This window comes from Hyperolius riggenbachi, chromosome 5, assembly GCF_040937935.1.
Source record: "Hyperolius riggenbachi isolate aHypRig1 chromosome 5, aHypRig1.pri, whole genome shotgun sequence".
In the NCBI taxonomy this organism is placed as follows: Eukaryota; Metazoa; Chordata; class Amphibia; order Anura; family Hyperoliidae; genus Hyperolius; species Hyperolius riggenbachi.
In genome coordinates this window covers 51,051,424-51,067,924 of record NC_090650.1, presented here as the reverse complement: position 1 = coordinate 51,067,924, position 16,501 = coordinate 51,051,424, and the positions used below count along the sequence as shown (strand labels likewise).

General features: G+C 48.5%; 1 protein-coding gene across 4 annotated transcripts in view; it reads right to left on the bottom strand.

Annotated features, from left to right (window-relative positions):
• The window catches only part of MYO3A (myosin IIIA), a 233,885-nt gene that overhangs the window by 54,955 nt on the left and 162,429 nt on the right, over positions 1 to 16,501 (bottom strand). For all 4 annotated transcript variants that reach the window (XM_068235654.1, XM_068235657.1, XM_068235656.1 and 1 more), the window contains 2 exons: positions 15,995 to 16,118; positions 12,133 to 13,132 (listed from right to left, as the gene is read on the bottom strand). In XM_068235654.1, the coding sequence (XP_068091755.1) occupies positions 12,133 to 13,132; positions 15,995 to 16,118 (1,124 nt within the window). The remainder of the gene's footprint in view (positions 1 to 12,132; positions 13,133 to 15,994; positions 16,119 to 16,501) is intronic.

Genomic DNA, 16,501 nt, shown 5'->3' with positions numbered 1-16,501 from the left:
GGCAGCAGAAGAAGGTAATTCTGTGTACCCTGGCAGTGGGAAACACAGACAGACAGCAGCAGCAGGAGGAGGAATGGAGGAGTAGGCGAGCAGCTATTGTTTGACGTAATAGCTGGTGGCAGAGTGGCAGCAGAAGGTAAATCATCTGTGTACCCTGGCAGTGGGAAACACAGACAGACAGCAGCAGCAGCAGCAGCAGGAGGAGGTATGGAGGAGCAGTGTGAGTGTGGCAGCAGGTAGGCAGCGTGACATAATAGCCCTGGTACCTAGCGGTGATACCAGGGCTGTAAATAAACACAACAGGAGGTCCCAGACAGCGGTCGTGCAGCCCACATTGTGTCCAATACACAACTGGGACAACACAGTTTTCAACCCGGGCACCTCAGAAAAATTAAACCTTTTTTTTTTTTAATGGTTTGTTTGGTTTTGGTTTTGCAACCAATATAGCTATTGTTTGACGTAATAGCTGGTGGCAGAGTGGCAGCAGAAGAAGGTAATTCTGTGTACCCTGGCAGTGGGAAACACAGACAGACAGCAGCAGCAGCAGCAGCAGGAGGAGGTATGGAGGAGCAGTGTGAGTGTGGCAGCAGGTAGGCAGCGTGACATAATAGCCCTGGTACCTAGCGGTGATACCAGGGCTGTAAATAAACACAACAGGAGGTCCCAGACAGCGGTCGTGCAGCCCACATTGTGTCCAATACACAACTGGGACAACACAGTTTTCAACCCGGGCACCTCAGAAAAATTGAACCTTTTTTTTTTTAAATGGTTTTTTGGTTTTTGGTTTTACAACCAATATAGCTATTGTTTGACGTAATAGCTGGTGGCAGAGTGGCAGCAGAAGAAGGTAATTCTGTGTACCCTGGCAGTGGGAAACACAGACAGACAGCAGCAGCAGCAGCAGGAGGAGGTATGGAGGAGCAGTGTGAGTGTGGCAGCAGGTAGGCAGCGTGACATAATAGCCCTGGTACCTAGCGGTGATACCAGGGCTGTAAATAAACACAACAGGAGGTCCCAGACAGCGGTCGTGCAGCCCACATTGTGTCCAATACACAACTGGGACAACACAGTTTTCAACCCGGGCACCTCAGAAAAATTAAACCTTTTTTTTTTTTAATGGTTTTTTGGTTTTTGGTTTTACAACCAATATAGCTATTGTTTGACGTAATAGCTGGTGGCAGAGTGGCAGCAGAAGAAGGTAATTCTGTGTACCCTGGCAGTGGGAAACACAGACAGACAGCAGCAGCAGCAGCAGGAGGAGGTATGGAGGAGCAGTGTGAGTGTGGCAGCAGGTAGGCAGCGTGACATAATAGCCCTGGTACCTAGCGGTGATACCAGGGCTGTAAATAAACACAACAGGAGGTCCCAGACAGCGGTCGTGCAGCCCACATTGTGTCCAATACACAACTGGGACAACACAGTTTTCAACCCGGGCACCTCAGAAAAATTAAACCTTTTTTTTTTAATGGTTTTTTGGTTTTTGGTTTTACAACCAATATAGCTATTGTTTGACGTAATAGCTGGTGGCAGAGTGGCAGCAGAAGAAGGTAATTCTGTGTACCCTGGCAGTGGGAAACACAGACAGACAGCAGAAGGGCAGTACACAGCAGCCCACTGTAGGTGTAAAATGTGTGGCTGCAGGCGACGTAATAGTCAAAGTGAACCAGGCTGGCTTAGTGAGCAGGAGCCAGGAGGTGGTAAAGGGTGGTAAGGCACATTAACGATGGTTCTGGCAGCCAGTTCATGTCCCCCTCTCGCCGACAACAGGGGCCAGGAACTCGCCTTCCACCCACGCCTGGTTCATCTTGAGAAACGTCAGTCTGTCCACAGACTTGTGAGACAGACGTGAGCGTTTCTCGGTGACCACGCCACCAGCTGCACTGAAGCAGCGCTCGGACAGCACGCTGGAAGGGGGGCAGGACAGCACTTCCAGGGCGTACTGCGCCAGCTCGCTCCAGATCTCCATGCGCTTGACCCAATACTCCATGGGATCAACAGGGGCATCGCTGTCAAGCCCGCTGTACGACCCCATGTAGTCAGCCACCATGCGGGTCAGGCGCTGGCTGTGACCGGAGGAGGATGCTGCTGCATGCATCTCCTCTCTAGTCACTGCTGCCGGAGCCTCTACAGTCCTGTAGAGCTCGTGGCTGAGAGACAGCAGGTCTGTGGGGCGCTTGCTGCTGCTGGATGCAGGCACCTGCTGCTGCCTCTGTGCTGGCTGCTGGACAGTGGGGGTGGAAGGCTGGGGGAAGGCTTCCTCCAAGCGCTCAACAAGGGCCTGCTGCAAGCTCCTTATTTGTTGCGCTGGGTCTCCTCCTGCAGGCGGCAGGAACTGGCTCAACTTCCCCTTGAGGCGTGGGTCCAACATCATGCTGATCCAGATGTCCTCCCTCTGCTTCATCTGGATCACCCTGGGGTCCCTGCGCAGGCACGTCAGCATGTGCGCTGCCATTGGGAAGAGGCGGGCCACGTCTGCTGGCACATCGACGTCAGTGCTGTCCTCATCCTCCTCCTCTGCCGCCTCATCCTCTCTCCACCCCCGCACCAACTCAGCTGCGCTGTGCTGATCCCCCTCATCAGCAGCCAGGTCAGGGACCTCCACCAAGTCCTCCTCCTCCTCCCCCTCAGAGGTGGACTGCGCAGCTGGTTGCCGCTCCTGCTGGTCCAAGGCTGCCGCTCCCTGTTCCAGCAAAGCATCGAGGGCCCTGTTCAGCAGAGAAACCAGGGGCACCCACTCGCAGACCATAGCATGGTCCCTGCTCACCATGTTTGTGGCCTGCAGGAAGGGAGCCAGCACAAAGCACACCTGCTGCATGTGCCTCCAGTCATCATCGGGGACGATGGACGGGATGTTGCTGGTCTTGTCCCTTCTCTGAGCGGCGGAAACAGTGGCCAGGGCAAGGTACTGGTTGACAGCGTGCTTCTGTTCAACCAGACGCTCCAACATCGCCAGGGTGGAGTTCCAGCGAGTCGGAACGTCAAGGATCAGCCGATGGCGTGGCAGATCCAGCTCCTTTTGCACGTCTTCCAGGCTCGCACAGGCTGCAGCCGAGCGCCGGAAGTGACGCACAACATTCCTTGCCGTTTCCAGCAGTTCGCCCATCCCCTGGTAGGTGCGCAGGAACTTCTGCACCACCAGGTTCAGCACGTGGGCAAGACAGGGGATGTGGGTCAGGTTTCCCCTGTCTATTGCGGCAACCAGATTGGCCCCATTGTCGGCCACCACCTCTCCGACTCTGAGGCCTCTGGGGGTCAGCCAAATCCTCTCCTGCTCCTGGAGTTTGGCCAACACATGGGTTGCCGTCAGCTTGGTCTTCCCAAGGCTGACCAAGTGCAGCAGCGCTTGGCAGTGGCGTGCCTTCACGCTGCTGCTGAGGCGGGGGGTTTGGCCAGGTGTGCCGGAGGATGGCAGAGGATCGGAGGAACCTGCTGCAGTTCCCCTGACCCTGCGGGGTGGCACCACCCACTGTGTTGCTGCTGCTGCTGTGCCCGCTGCTGCTCTCCCATCCTCACCCCCTTCCACCAAGCTGACCCAGTGGACAGTGAAGGACAGGTAGCGGCCTGTCCCGAAGCGGCTGCTCCAGGAGTCCATGGTGACGTGGACCCTTTCACCAACCGCGTGCTCCAGCCCTCGCTCCACATTGGCCATCACAAAGCGGTGCAGTGCAGGAATGGCCTTGCGGGCAAAGAAGTGTCTGCTGGGGAGCTGCCAGTCTGGGGCTGCGCAAGCAAGCAGCGCACGAATGTCGCTCCCCTCCTGCACGAGCGTGTACGGCAGGAGTTGGGAGCACATGGCCCGTGCCAGCAAGCCGTTCAGCTGCCGCACGCGACGGCTGCTGGGAGGCAGAGCCCTAACCACCCCCTGGAAGGACTCGCTCAAAAGGCTGTGGCGTGGCCTTTTGCTGACACGGGAATCAGCAGACACAGCAGAGGAGGCCACTGAGGACTGGCTGCCAGAACAGGCCTCAGTGTCGGCGGCAGGAGTTGCAGAGGGGGGAGGAGCAGTGCATTTCCGCACTCCTGCTGGTGCTGCTGGAGGAGCAGGAGGGCGGGTGGCTGCTGTTGCTGCTGCTGCTGCTGAAGGCTGTGCAGTGATGGGTGTGGTGCCACTGCCAGCACCAGATGCCTTCAGCCTCTGGAACTCCTCATGCTGGTGGAAATGTTTAGCCGCAAGGTGGTTGATGAGCGAGCTGGTGCAGAACTTTAAGGGGTCTGCACCTCTGCTCAACTTCCGCTGACAGTGGTTGCAAGTGGCGTACTTGCTGTACACAGTGGGCATGGTGAAATATCGCCAGATTGGTGACTTAAACATCCCCCTACGGCATGGAAGCGCTGCTGCCTGTCTCCCTGTGGTGGTTGGGGGGGGGGCTTGGGGGGCTTGGGTGCGGCTGGTGGTGGTACTGGCAGATGCTGCTGCTGCTGCTGCTGAGCCTGAGACACCAGCAGGCTGTGGGACCTGCCTACTGCTGCTGCCAATGCTTGCAATGATGCGCCTCCTTGCAAGGCCCACAAGAGCATCCTCCTCCTCCTCCTCAGAGCTGCTGAGGACGACATCCCCTGGAGGTGGTGGCACCCAGTCTCTGTCTGTCACCGGGTCATCATCATCCTCCCCCTCCTGAAACATGTCCTGCTGGGATGAGGACCCCCCAAACTCCTCTCCTGATGCATGGATGGGCTGCTTGACTGTCGCCACAGTCTTGCTGTCCAATCCCTCATCCCCCAAAGTGCCCATCAGCATCTCCTCCTCAAAATCGCCAACAACAGCAGACAATTGACTCATGATGCCTGGGGTCAAAAGACTGCTGAATGACAGGTCACCAACTGACGGTGAACTGGCCTCCTCCCCAGGCCCTGCTGGGCGGCTGCTGCGAACAGGGGTGGTGGTGGTGGTGGTGGTGAGGGTGGAGGCCTCGGATGCAGAGCTGATGGCGGGCTGCTCATCCTCCGTCATGAGTTGCACCACAGTGTCTGCATCCTTTTCCTCAATGGGACGTTTCCGACCCGGCTGGAGGAAAATGGGAGCAGGTGCTACACGCTGCTGCTGCTGTGTCTCTGCAGCGTGAGTTGCAGATGCTCCTGCTGGGCGGCGCCCAAGGCGTCCACGGCCAGTGGCTATGGGAGGAATGTTAGCCACTGACGCTGCTGCTGCTGCGGAACTGTGCATGGTGGCGCGCCCGCGGCCGCGGCTTGCCACAATGCTGCTCCCTCTCCTCCTGATTCCCTTGCTGCCCTTGCCCTTGCCCAAACCGCGCTGGCTGCCACTTCCAGACATCTTCAATGTTTTGGGCGTATAGACAAAAGTTTTTTAAAAGGGCGGGTGAAAAGTGGGGTACTTTAATGAGGTGAGTTGGTTGGTTGGTGAGGTGACTGAGTGAGTGTCCCCTAGTACAGTAAGTAAGTAGTAACAGTCAGGAAGTACAACTAGCAGTTACAATAATCAGTAGTAATCACAAGTAAATTTAGTGTGTGTACACTCAGACAGTGAGTGCACGCACGCAGGAGCTAGTAGCCTATGAACACAGTGACTGAGTGTCCTAGACTCCTAGTACAGTAAGAGTAAGTAGTAACAGTAAGTAGAACTAACTAATTACAATAATCAATCAGCGATCAGAAGGAAATGGAGTGTGGGTGTGTGTACACTCAGACAGTGAGTGCACGCACGCAGGAGCTAGTAGCCTATGAACACAGTGACTGAGTGTCCTAGACTCCTAGTACAGTAAGAGTAAGTAGTAACAGTAAGTAGAACTAACTAATTACGATAATTAATCAGCGATCAGAAGGAAATAGAGTGTGTGTTGTGTGTGTACACTCAGACAGTGAGTGCACGCACGCAGGAGCTAGTAGCCTATGGACAGTGACTGAGTGTCCTAGACTCCTAGTACAGTAAGAGTAAGTAGTAACAGTAAGTACAACTAACTAATTACGATAATCAATCAGCGATCAGAAGGAAATGGAGTGTGGGTGTGTGTACACTCAGACAGTGAGTGCACGCACGCAGGAGCTAGTAGCCTATGAACACAGTGACTGAGTGTCCTAGACTCCTAGTACAGTAAGAGTAAGTAGTAACAGTAAGTAGAACTAACTAATTACAATAATCAATCAGCGATCAGAAGGAAATGGAGTGTGGGTGTGTGTACACTCAGACAGTGAGTGCACGCACGCAGGAGCTAGTAGCCTATGAACACAGTGACTGAGTGTCCTAGACTCCTAGTACAGTAAGAGTAAGTAGTAACAGTAAGTACAACTAACTAATTACGATAATCAATCAGCGATCAGAAGGAAATAGAGTGTGTGTTGTGTGTGTACACTCAGACAGTGAGTGCACGCACGCAGGAGCTAGTAGCCTATGAACAGTGACTGAGTGTCCTAGACTCCTAGTACAGCAAGAGTAATTAGTAACAGTAAGTAGAACTAACTAATTACAATAATCAATCAGCGATCAGAAGGAAATAGAGTGTGTGTTGTGTGTGTACACTCAGACAGTGAGTGCACGCACGCAGGAGCTAGTAGCCTATGAACACAGTGACTGAGTGTCCTAGACTCCTAGTACAGTAAGAGTAAGTAGTAACAGTAAGTAAGTAGAACTAACTAATTACGATAATCAATCAGCGATCAGAAGGAAATAGAGTGTGTGTTGTGTGTGTACACTCAGACAGTGAGTGCACGCACGCAGGAGCTAGTAGCCTATGAACACAGTGACTGAGTGTCCTAGACTCCTAGTACAGTAAGAGTAAGTAGTAACAGTAAGTACAACTAACTAATTACGATAATCAATCAGCGATCAGAAGGAAATAGAGTGTGTGTTGTGTGTGTACACTCAGACAGTGAGTGCAGTGCGCACACGCAGGAGCTAGTAGCCTATATGAACAGTGACAGTGAGTGTCCCTACGGGTACAGTAAGAGTAAGTAGTAAGTAAGTACAACTAACTAACAATAATCTATCAGTAATCAGAAGGAAATAGAGTGTGTGTACACACAGACAGTGAGTGAGTGCACACACGCAGGAGCTAGCTAGTAGCCTATAAACAGTGACAGTCAGTGAGTGTCCTACTCCTAGTACAGTATAACTACAATACTATTAGTAAAGGACAGCAGAAATACTGGTATAGATGAGAGAAATAAACAGAGGACAGCTGCCCACAGAGGCAAGGCCCCCCTGAGTCCTAAACCTGTAAGCTTGCAGCAGCTGCCTGTCTCTAATGTAACACACAAGCTACTAACTAAAATACAATGTCTATCTAACTAACAACAATATAGGTGTGTATAGGAGGTGTATGTGAGCAAAAACGCTAGGTAAATGACCACAATAGAGCTCTTGCTAAGCCAAAGCACAAAGGAGCAACTCTCTCTCTGTACAAGTCTCAGGCAAGCACGGAGAAACGTAACATGGCGGCCGCTATTTATAGGGTAGGGGCTGGCCAGGGTCCCCCTCTGTGATTGGCTGCCGTCAGAGGGCCTGGGAGCCCTCTGATTGGCTCTAAGGACATCAATCTGGGCTATGACGCTATTCGAGCTCGGTACCGAGCTCGAATAGCGCCGGGTTGCTCGAATAGCTCGAATAGTGAATGGGCTATTCGAGTGTACTCGGATAGCCCATTCGAATAGCTCCAGCTATTCGGAGCTCGAATACCGAGCTCGAATAGCTGAAAAAGAGCTCGAATATTCGAGCTACTCGAATATTCGAGCTCTGCTGAGCACCACTGCTCACCGGCATGTTGTTTTTCCGCTGAATTTCTGCAAATCGTGCCATGGCTGTGTAAGACCGCCTCAAATGCCCACAGAACTTCCTGGCCTGCTTCAGGACATCCGCTAAGCCAGGGTACTTTGCCACAAATCTTTGAACAACTAGATTCATGACATGTGCCATGCAGGGTATGTGTGTCAGCTTCCCCATATGCAGATTGCTGCCGTTGTCGCACACCACGTTGCCTATCTCCAGGTGGTGCGGGGTCAGTCACTCATCCACCTGTTTCTTAAGAGCAGCCAGGAGAGCTGCTCCAGTGTGACTCTCCGCTTTGAGACAAGACATGTCTAAGATGGCATGACAGCTTCGTACCTGGCATGCAGCATAGGCCCTGCGGAGCTGGGGCTGTGTAGCTGGAGAGGAGAACTGCCACTCAGCCAAGGAGGAGGAGGACAGCAAAGAGCATGTAGCAGGAGGAGAGGAGGTGGCAGGAGGCACCAGCTGTTTCTGACGAAGAGCTGCCCCAGTTTTTTCAGCAACTTCTCTCCTCCTACTACTCTCTGACTCCCCCTCTGAACTGTCCCCCTCTTCATCTCCTCTATTGGGAACATACAGAGGATCCCTATCATCGTAATCATCCTGCCCAGCTTCGCTTGCCTCAGACAAATCCAAACATGCACCATCAGTAGGTCCTTCATCCTCCTTACACGTTACATCCATAGTGTTGCCGCGTAACTCAGACATATGAGCTGGTGAAAATTCATCTGGCTGTAACAACAATGGCTGTGCATCAGTGATTTCAACACTAAATAATTCTTGCAAAGTGTCAAATGCAGCGGAAGTGGTGCTAGTAGTAGCGCTGGTGGCTTAGCAAGATGAGGTGTTCTGTGTCGCTAAATACTCAACCACGTCCTTACAATCTTGGGAGGTGATGGGACGTGCCTTCTTCCGAGCACTGTACTGTGGGCCAGGTGACAGGTCCACACGAAATTACATTTACACGACCTCGCGCAGACCTGCCGGGTGGCCTTCCTCTGGCTCTGGCACTACCTCTTCCTCTACCTGTTTTGTCCATATCGGGTATGCACGGAGTGGTATATCACACTGCGTGCACTCACGTAGGTAGGTGGGTTCACTTAACTGCACAGGTATGCGCACTGATGCGGTGGGTTCACTGAACACAACAGGTATGCAGTGGCGGGTTCACTGAACACAACAGGTATGCAGTGGCGGGTTCACTGAACACAACAGGTATGCAGTGGCGGGTTCACTGAACACAACAGGTATGCAGTGGCGTTTTCACTGAACACAACAGGTATGCAGTGGCGGGTTCACTGAACAGGTATGCAGTGGCGGGTTCACTGAACAGTACAGGTATACAGTGGCGGGTTCACTGAACACAACAGGTATGCAGTGGCGGGTTCACTGAACACAACAGGTATGCAGTGGCGGGTTCACTGAACAGGTATGCAGTGGCGGGTTCACTGAACAGTACAGGTATACAGTGGTGGGTTCACTAAACACAACAGGTATGCAGTGGCGGGTTCACTGAACACAACAGGTATGCAGTGGCGGGTTCACTGAACACAACAGGTATGCAGTGGCGGGTTCACTGAACAGTACAGGTATACAGTGGCGGGTTCACTGAACACAACAGGTATGCAGTGGCGGGTTCACTGAACACAACAGGTATGCAGTGGCGGGTTCACTGAACAGGTATGCAGTGGCGGGTTCACTGAACAGTACAGGTATACAGTGGCGGGTTCACTGAACACAACAGGTATGCAGTGGCGGGTTCACTGAACAGGTATGCAGTGGCAGGTTCACTGAACACAACAGGTATGCAGTGGTGGGTTCACTGAACAGGTATACAGTGGCGGGTCCACTGAACAGAACAGGTATGCAGTGGCGGGTTCACTGAACACAACAGGTATGCAGTGGTGGGTTCACTGAACAGGTATGCAGTGGTGGGTTCACTGAACACAACAGGTATGCAGTGGCGGGTTCACTGAACAGTACAGGTATACAGTGGCAGGTTCACTGAACAGAACAGGTATGCAGTGGCGGGTTCACTGAACAGTACAGGTATACAGTGGCAGGTTCACTGAACACAACAGGTATGCAGTGGCGGGTTCACTGAACACAACAGGTATGCAGTGGCGGGTTCACTGAACACAACAGGTATGCAGTGGCGGGTTCACTGAACAGGTATGCAGTGGCGGGTTCACTGAACAGTACAGGTATACAGTGGCGGGTTCACTGAACACAACAGGTATGCAGTGGCGGGTTCACTGAACAGGTATACAGTGGCGGGTTCACTGAACAGAACAGGTATACAGTGGCGGGTTCACAGAACAGGTATGCAGTGGCAGGTTCACTGAACACAACAGGTATGCAGTGGCGGGTTCACTAAACAGGTATACAGTGGCGGGCCCACTGAACAGAACAGGTATGCAGTGGCGGGTTCACTGAACACAACAGGTATGCAGTGGTGGGTTCACTGAACAGGTATGCAGTGGTGGGTTCACAGAACAGGTATGCAGTGGTGGGTTCACAGAACAGGTATGCAGTGGTGGGTTCACAGCACAGGTATGCAGTGGTGGGTTCACAGAACAGGTATGCAGTGGTGGGTTCACAGCACAGGTATGCAGTGGCAGGTTCACTGAACAGGTATGCAGTGATGGGTTCACAGCACAGGTATGCAGTGGCAGGTTCACTGAACAGGTATGCAGTGATGGGTTCACAGCACAGGTATGCAGTGGTGGGTTCACAGAACAGGTATGCAGTGGTGGGTTCACAGCACAGGTATGCAGTGGCAGGTTCACAGAACAGGTATGCAGTGGTGGGTTCACAGAACAGGTATGCAGTGGCAGGTTCACTGAACAGGTATGCAGTGGTGGGTTCACAGTACAGGTATGCAGTGGTGGGTTCACAGAACAGGTATGCAGTGGCAGGTTCACTGAACAGGTATGCAGTGGTGGGTTCACAGTACAGGTATGCAGTGGTGGGTTCACAGAACAGGTATGCAGCCAGCCAGGAACAAGTTAAGCCTAACTAATCTTTCCCTGAGAGACAGTCTGCAGCAGCTCGCCCTACTCTCACTAACGCAGGCAGCACACGAGTGACCGTAATGGCCGCCGCTGCCTGCCATATATAAGGGGGGGTGGGGCTCCAGGGGCTAGTGTAGCCTAATTGGCTACACTGGGCCTGCTGACTGTGATGTAGAGGGTCAAAGTTGACCCTCAAGGTGCATTATGGGGCGAACCGAACTTCCGCAAAGGTTCGCCAGCGGGACGCGAACCACCGAAGTTCGCGTGGAACCGTTCGCCGGCGAATCGTTCGGCCCATCTCTACTGAAAAGCAGACCAGTGCAAAATGGACACCAAGGGCCATATGCAATTCACTTTTTCTCCCGATTTTTCTCCTAGGTGATATTGTAACACCTCTTCATAAAATTCCTTTTAAACCTCCGGCAAGCACGAAAATACTCGGAATAATTTTGACAAAACTTTTTTACTTACTTTTTGGTACTTTCTTCATTGCAAAGTGTTGAAAAGTTATTTTAAATCAAGTATGAAAAATTATCTCCTAGGAGAAAACTCAGGAGAAAGAGTTAATTGCATATGGCCCCTAGGGCTTTAATGCACTAAACTCTGGTGAAATGTTACCAACCATTGCTGGAGCAGGGGGAGCACCATCCATTAACTCATTAGCGCAACACAAGTTACTGGTTTGATGCACGCGTTGCTATGGTAAGGTGTGGCATAATACACTTTACCACACTGTAATGCACGCTTTACCTCAGTAATATACATGCTGTTAAAGTGAATGGGAGCCGCATTTAAAAAAATTAGACAGATACTTACCCAAGGAGAGGGAAGGCTCTGGGTCCTATAGAGCCTTCCAGCTCCTCTCCTGGTCCCCTCGTTCCAGTGCTGGCTCGCCCGGTAGCAGTATTTGACTAATTTAGTCAAATACTGCTTTACCTGGCCGAAGGAGGCTTCAGAAGTCTTCAGGGAGCCCGAGTGCTCCTGAAGAAGGGCGGCCCTGTACTGCACCTGCGCAAGGACGCTCTCTTGCACGCTCACGCCTGTGCAGTATGGAGTCGCACGTCTTTGGGAGGACACGGCTCCCGAAGACTTCCAAATACCCTTTCAGTTGAGGATTGAAACGGGAGGGAGCCAGCACAGGATAGAGGGCACTGAGAGAGGAGACGGAAGGTTCTATACGACCCAGAGCCTTAGGTAAGTATTTGCTTTATTTTTTTAAAAATGCGGTTCCCATTCACTTTAATGGGTTAATGGCCAGTGCTCCCCCTTTTACTGGAGATTAATGCATACTTCTGCTACAATATCTTTACAGTCCCTAAATATTTATGGAAAGAAAATAAAGGTACCAGGGAAGGTCAACAGCAAAATATTTTCTCAACAACATCATTGAGTTCCTACCTGCTCTGTGAAGAACGCAAGATCTTCAATTTCCTTTAATAAACTCTTCTTTTCTTTGTTCTCCCCGTCTTGTTCCTCCACATTGGCCTTGTTGGGTAGTTTTCCTTCTTTCTTCAGTTTCTCCCTCTCCCGACATCGTCGGTAGTTGCTTTGTATTAGCACTGCTGCCCTCTGTTGATCTTCCTGGTTTTCTTCTTCTGCATTGCTGTTTCCATTTACACCTTGGATTGAGTGTTCCTCTTTTTGCTGGTCCATATTTAAGGACTGATCCTGGTGACCATTTCCAGAGGATGGAGTTGTTTTGTTTTGTCTTTCATCCTGAAGTCGTTTTCTATCTCGGTGTCCACGGAAGTTGCTCTGGATCACTGTGGCTGCTTTATCTTCTTCCTCTGTATTCTCTTGGGTTGCAGTTTCAGTTTCTTTTTGTTTTTCTTCTTGAAGTCTTTTTCTGTCTCGGTGGCCACGATAGTTGCTCTGGATAACTGTAGCTGCCTTATCTTCTTCCTCTGTACTATTTTGGTCTATAGGTTCAGCTTCTTTTTGTTCCTCTTTTTCCTCTGTATTCTCTTGAGTTGCAGTTTCTGTTTCTTTTTGTTTTCCTTCTTGAAGTTTTTTTCTCTCTCGGTGGCCACGGTAATTGCTCTGGATAACTGTAGCTGCTTTATCTTCTTTCTTGTTGTCATCCTCAGCATCAGGATCATTGTGATTATCTTCCTTCACTTCTTCTCCTTTTGTATCTTGGGAGTTTGAATTCTCTTGTTGTAAAGTTTTTTGGCCTTCAGCGTTTAGCTGTTTCCTCTGTTGGTGTCCTCGGAAGTGACTCTGGATGACAACGGCTGCTTCCTCTTCACTTCTACCTTCCACTGGATCTTCACTTTTATCCTCTATAGGCTCTTCACTCTTATCTTGCATGGAACTGTCACTCTGTGTTTTTTCCTCTGGTGTATCGGGATTTGAAGCATCATTTGTGTCCTTTCCTTGCTTTCGCTTTAGTGATTCCCTATCAAAACAATATATTTAAAACTATATGAAATAGCTATAGTATATACAAAATATACAGTAATAAAGTACCTGAATTGATGCTCAAATGAGCTCTAAATACTCTGAAGTTATAGAAGGTAAGAGTTATCAAAGGCATGTTTTATGATGATTCAAACCTAAAGTGAAAATAAACTTATGAGATAATGAATTGTTTGTGCAGCACAGATAAGAGATAGAACGTTAATAGCAAAAAAAAAAAAAAAAAGATTCTTATATGGTTTTCCAGTACAGGAAGAGTTAAAAAACTGCAGTTGTGATCCATGCAACAGAGCTTCTCTGAACTATTCAGTCCTGGCTTCTGAAGCACTTAAACAGCCACAAAACAGTGAGAGACAGCTTGAGATAAGTGTTTACTGCAGGAAAGTTCAAAGGGTCATTATTTCTGCTTTGTTTTATAGCATACAATACAGAGTGTAGTTTGAAAACTGCAAATGTGACAGAATGATGCCATGTCAAAAAAATAAAATAAAAATAACACCATTATCTGTACCACACATACAATTCATTCATAATAGTTCGCTTTCTTGCTGCTATTAAGCCTTAATTATATCCATAACCATCGAGTGTGGATCTGCGATTGGGAGCTACACGTGTATATGGATATAATTAAGGCTTAATAGCAGCAAGAAAGCGAGCTATGCACTGTGTTCTGCAACAATACTAACAGCCATTTTTGGAACTCGCATACATTTTTTTCATCAGCAAGGTGGATACCAATAGCTGGGTATAGAGTCATTTATTGGACAGGGGACTGCAGCCCCTTTTCCATCTGGTCCTCAATTTCCCTTGAATCTGGTTGATTTTAAGAGTAGTGATTTGATGTCGGTAGTTAGTATTTTTAGACATATATTTGTTTCTATATGGTGTGATTTAATAAAGCTATTTTGTATTTTCGCATGCACCCAAGAGTCAACTCTTTTTCTAATGCGATTAATGTTTACAATATTTTATGTTGCGAAAAATTGATATTTTTACAGTGAAAACCGTGAAAATGCATTTTCCTGTGAAAATAAATAATTGTACTGCAAAATTTCATGATAAAAGCGAAAACACGAAGAATAGCAAAACTTGAATTTCAATTTTTACGAAAAATGAATGCGAAAAGAATACTGCCATTTTTGCTCATTACTGCATGCGACGTCACGCACGCACCGCTCCATTGTCCTTCCGCCCACCCCGCATAGCAACAGAGTGTGTCGTCACAGTAGCAAATGGAGGGTAATCGTACTGTACACCTGTAGGATCGCATTAGGTTTGCAGCAGTGGAAATAGAAGGAAGCACAATCTAATTGCAGCACATTTCTCAGTGGAAAAGGACCCGAATACCTGCTCCTTGGGCACCGGGGTCTCTTGTCTCCTTCGACACCGGGTCCTTTTGTCTCCTCTTCAATATAGCCTGTCAGTGTACATCAGCATTCCTCCATATGCTCCCGAATGCACGTCATGTGTCACCAGCAGCTTATGGAGGAATGCTCCAGTCCCAACACTGATTAATTATGCTGATTTATTATATCGGCTGCACTTACTAGGGGGAGGAGGAGAATTTATTCTTGCCACACTTACTTGGGGGAGGAGGCGTTGGTTGGGCACACCTTTTTTGTGGGAGTGGGAAATGGTGGCTCCATATTGTCATGGAGGAGGGAATGGTCACCCCATTTGTTGATAAGACATTTATATGGGTGGGCGGGCATCCTTTGTAGTTACACCCCCTGTGCAATGCCCAAAACATGAAGATTACTGCTAGGTTATGCATTTAGTTGTTTCCATTTGGTTGAGCTGTAACTTACTAGTTTGTTACTGATACCTGATAACCTAGGCTAAAGGTACATGGTACAATTGTTCACTTTTTTTTCGATTAGATAATTGTTTGGTTATTCCATTAGATCAAATATTAAGATTTTTCCAACATGTCTCATCGGATTTTTATAGAAAAAAATGCAATAATCGTTTGTTTCTCTTAATCGAAAAAAAAGGATTCTTTTAAACTTTCATTCAATTGGATCGTTTTGGTCTAAAAAAAACCTGAAAATGTAACGTTTTTATGGTACCTTGTATGGGTACCATAAGGCTTCTAGTTTTCTCAAACATTTATTTGAGATTTCTCACTTAAAGGGGCACTATGGCAAAAAAAAAATTAAAATGTAAAATATGTGCAAACATAGACAAATAAGAAGTACATCTTTTTCAGAGTAAAATGAGCCTTAAATTACTTTTCTCCTATGTTGCTGTAACTTACAGTAGGTAGTAGAAATCTGACAGAAGCAATAAGTTTTGGACTAGTCCATCTCTTCATAGGGGATACTCAGCAAGGCTTTTATTCTATATAAAAATATTCCCTAAAAAGGATTTAAACAATGATGTTTGCCAGCTTCCCTGCTCGCTACACAGTTTTTTGGCTGCTGGAAAGAGCAACTGCCATTCACTAAGTGCTTTTGAAAATAAATAAATCCCTGAAAATGACCCCACGAAGAGATGGACTAGTGCAGAACCTGTCACTTCTGTCAGATTTCTACTGCCTACTGTAAGTGACAGCAACATAGGAGAAAAGTAATTTATGGCTCATTTTACTCTGGAAAAAAACATGCTTCTTATTAGTGTATGTTTGCACATATTTTACATTTTACACTTTTTCACCATAGTGCACCTTTAACTTCTGATGAACATGAGATCCTTCTCTGTTTGTTTTGGAATCCAGGACACATTCTTTGTAGTCTGATGGCATTTATTCACATTCACAATAATAGCTCGATGGTGATGAGTAAAATTAATTAAAAAATGTACCCCAGCCAGAAAAATATCTCAGGTAGCTAGCTTGTCCTACCTTTTTCTCTCGAAGCTCCTTCTCTCTTTGAACCCGCGGAAGTGAGACTGGATTGTCACAGCAGCCTCTATTTTCTGTTGGAGCAGAACTTTCACTTGTTTCCTCACCAAGTACCCCCTGGCATCTGGAACACAATAACAAGTGAATGAAAGAACAATGCAGCATGACAGCAACTCAACTATATTTAGTAGAAGTCGAATTTCATTCACTTTCTAAAGAATTCCCTGCTCTAGATGATTCAATGTACATCTACAATATTTACACTTTGCACAACAGTTATCAGTGAGTGTATATTGAGTAGCTTAACTTATGTTTAAATATTAGGTCTTTCAAATGCACACGTGTTTATCTCAGTGTGGTGTTGCATTTGAAGAACACCAAGATGCTGTAGATATTCAGCAGCATATGGAAGAGAGTAGTGGTGTTCGAATTCAGGACCATGTGGTTTGGAACCCAAACAGCCACATTCAGCACTATTTCAGCACCGGACAGCAAGACGGTGTGCAT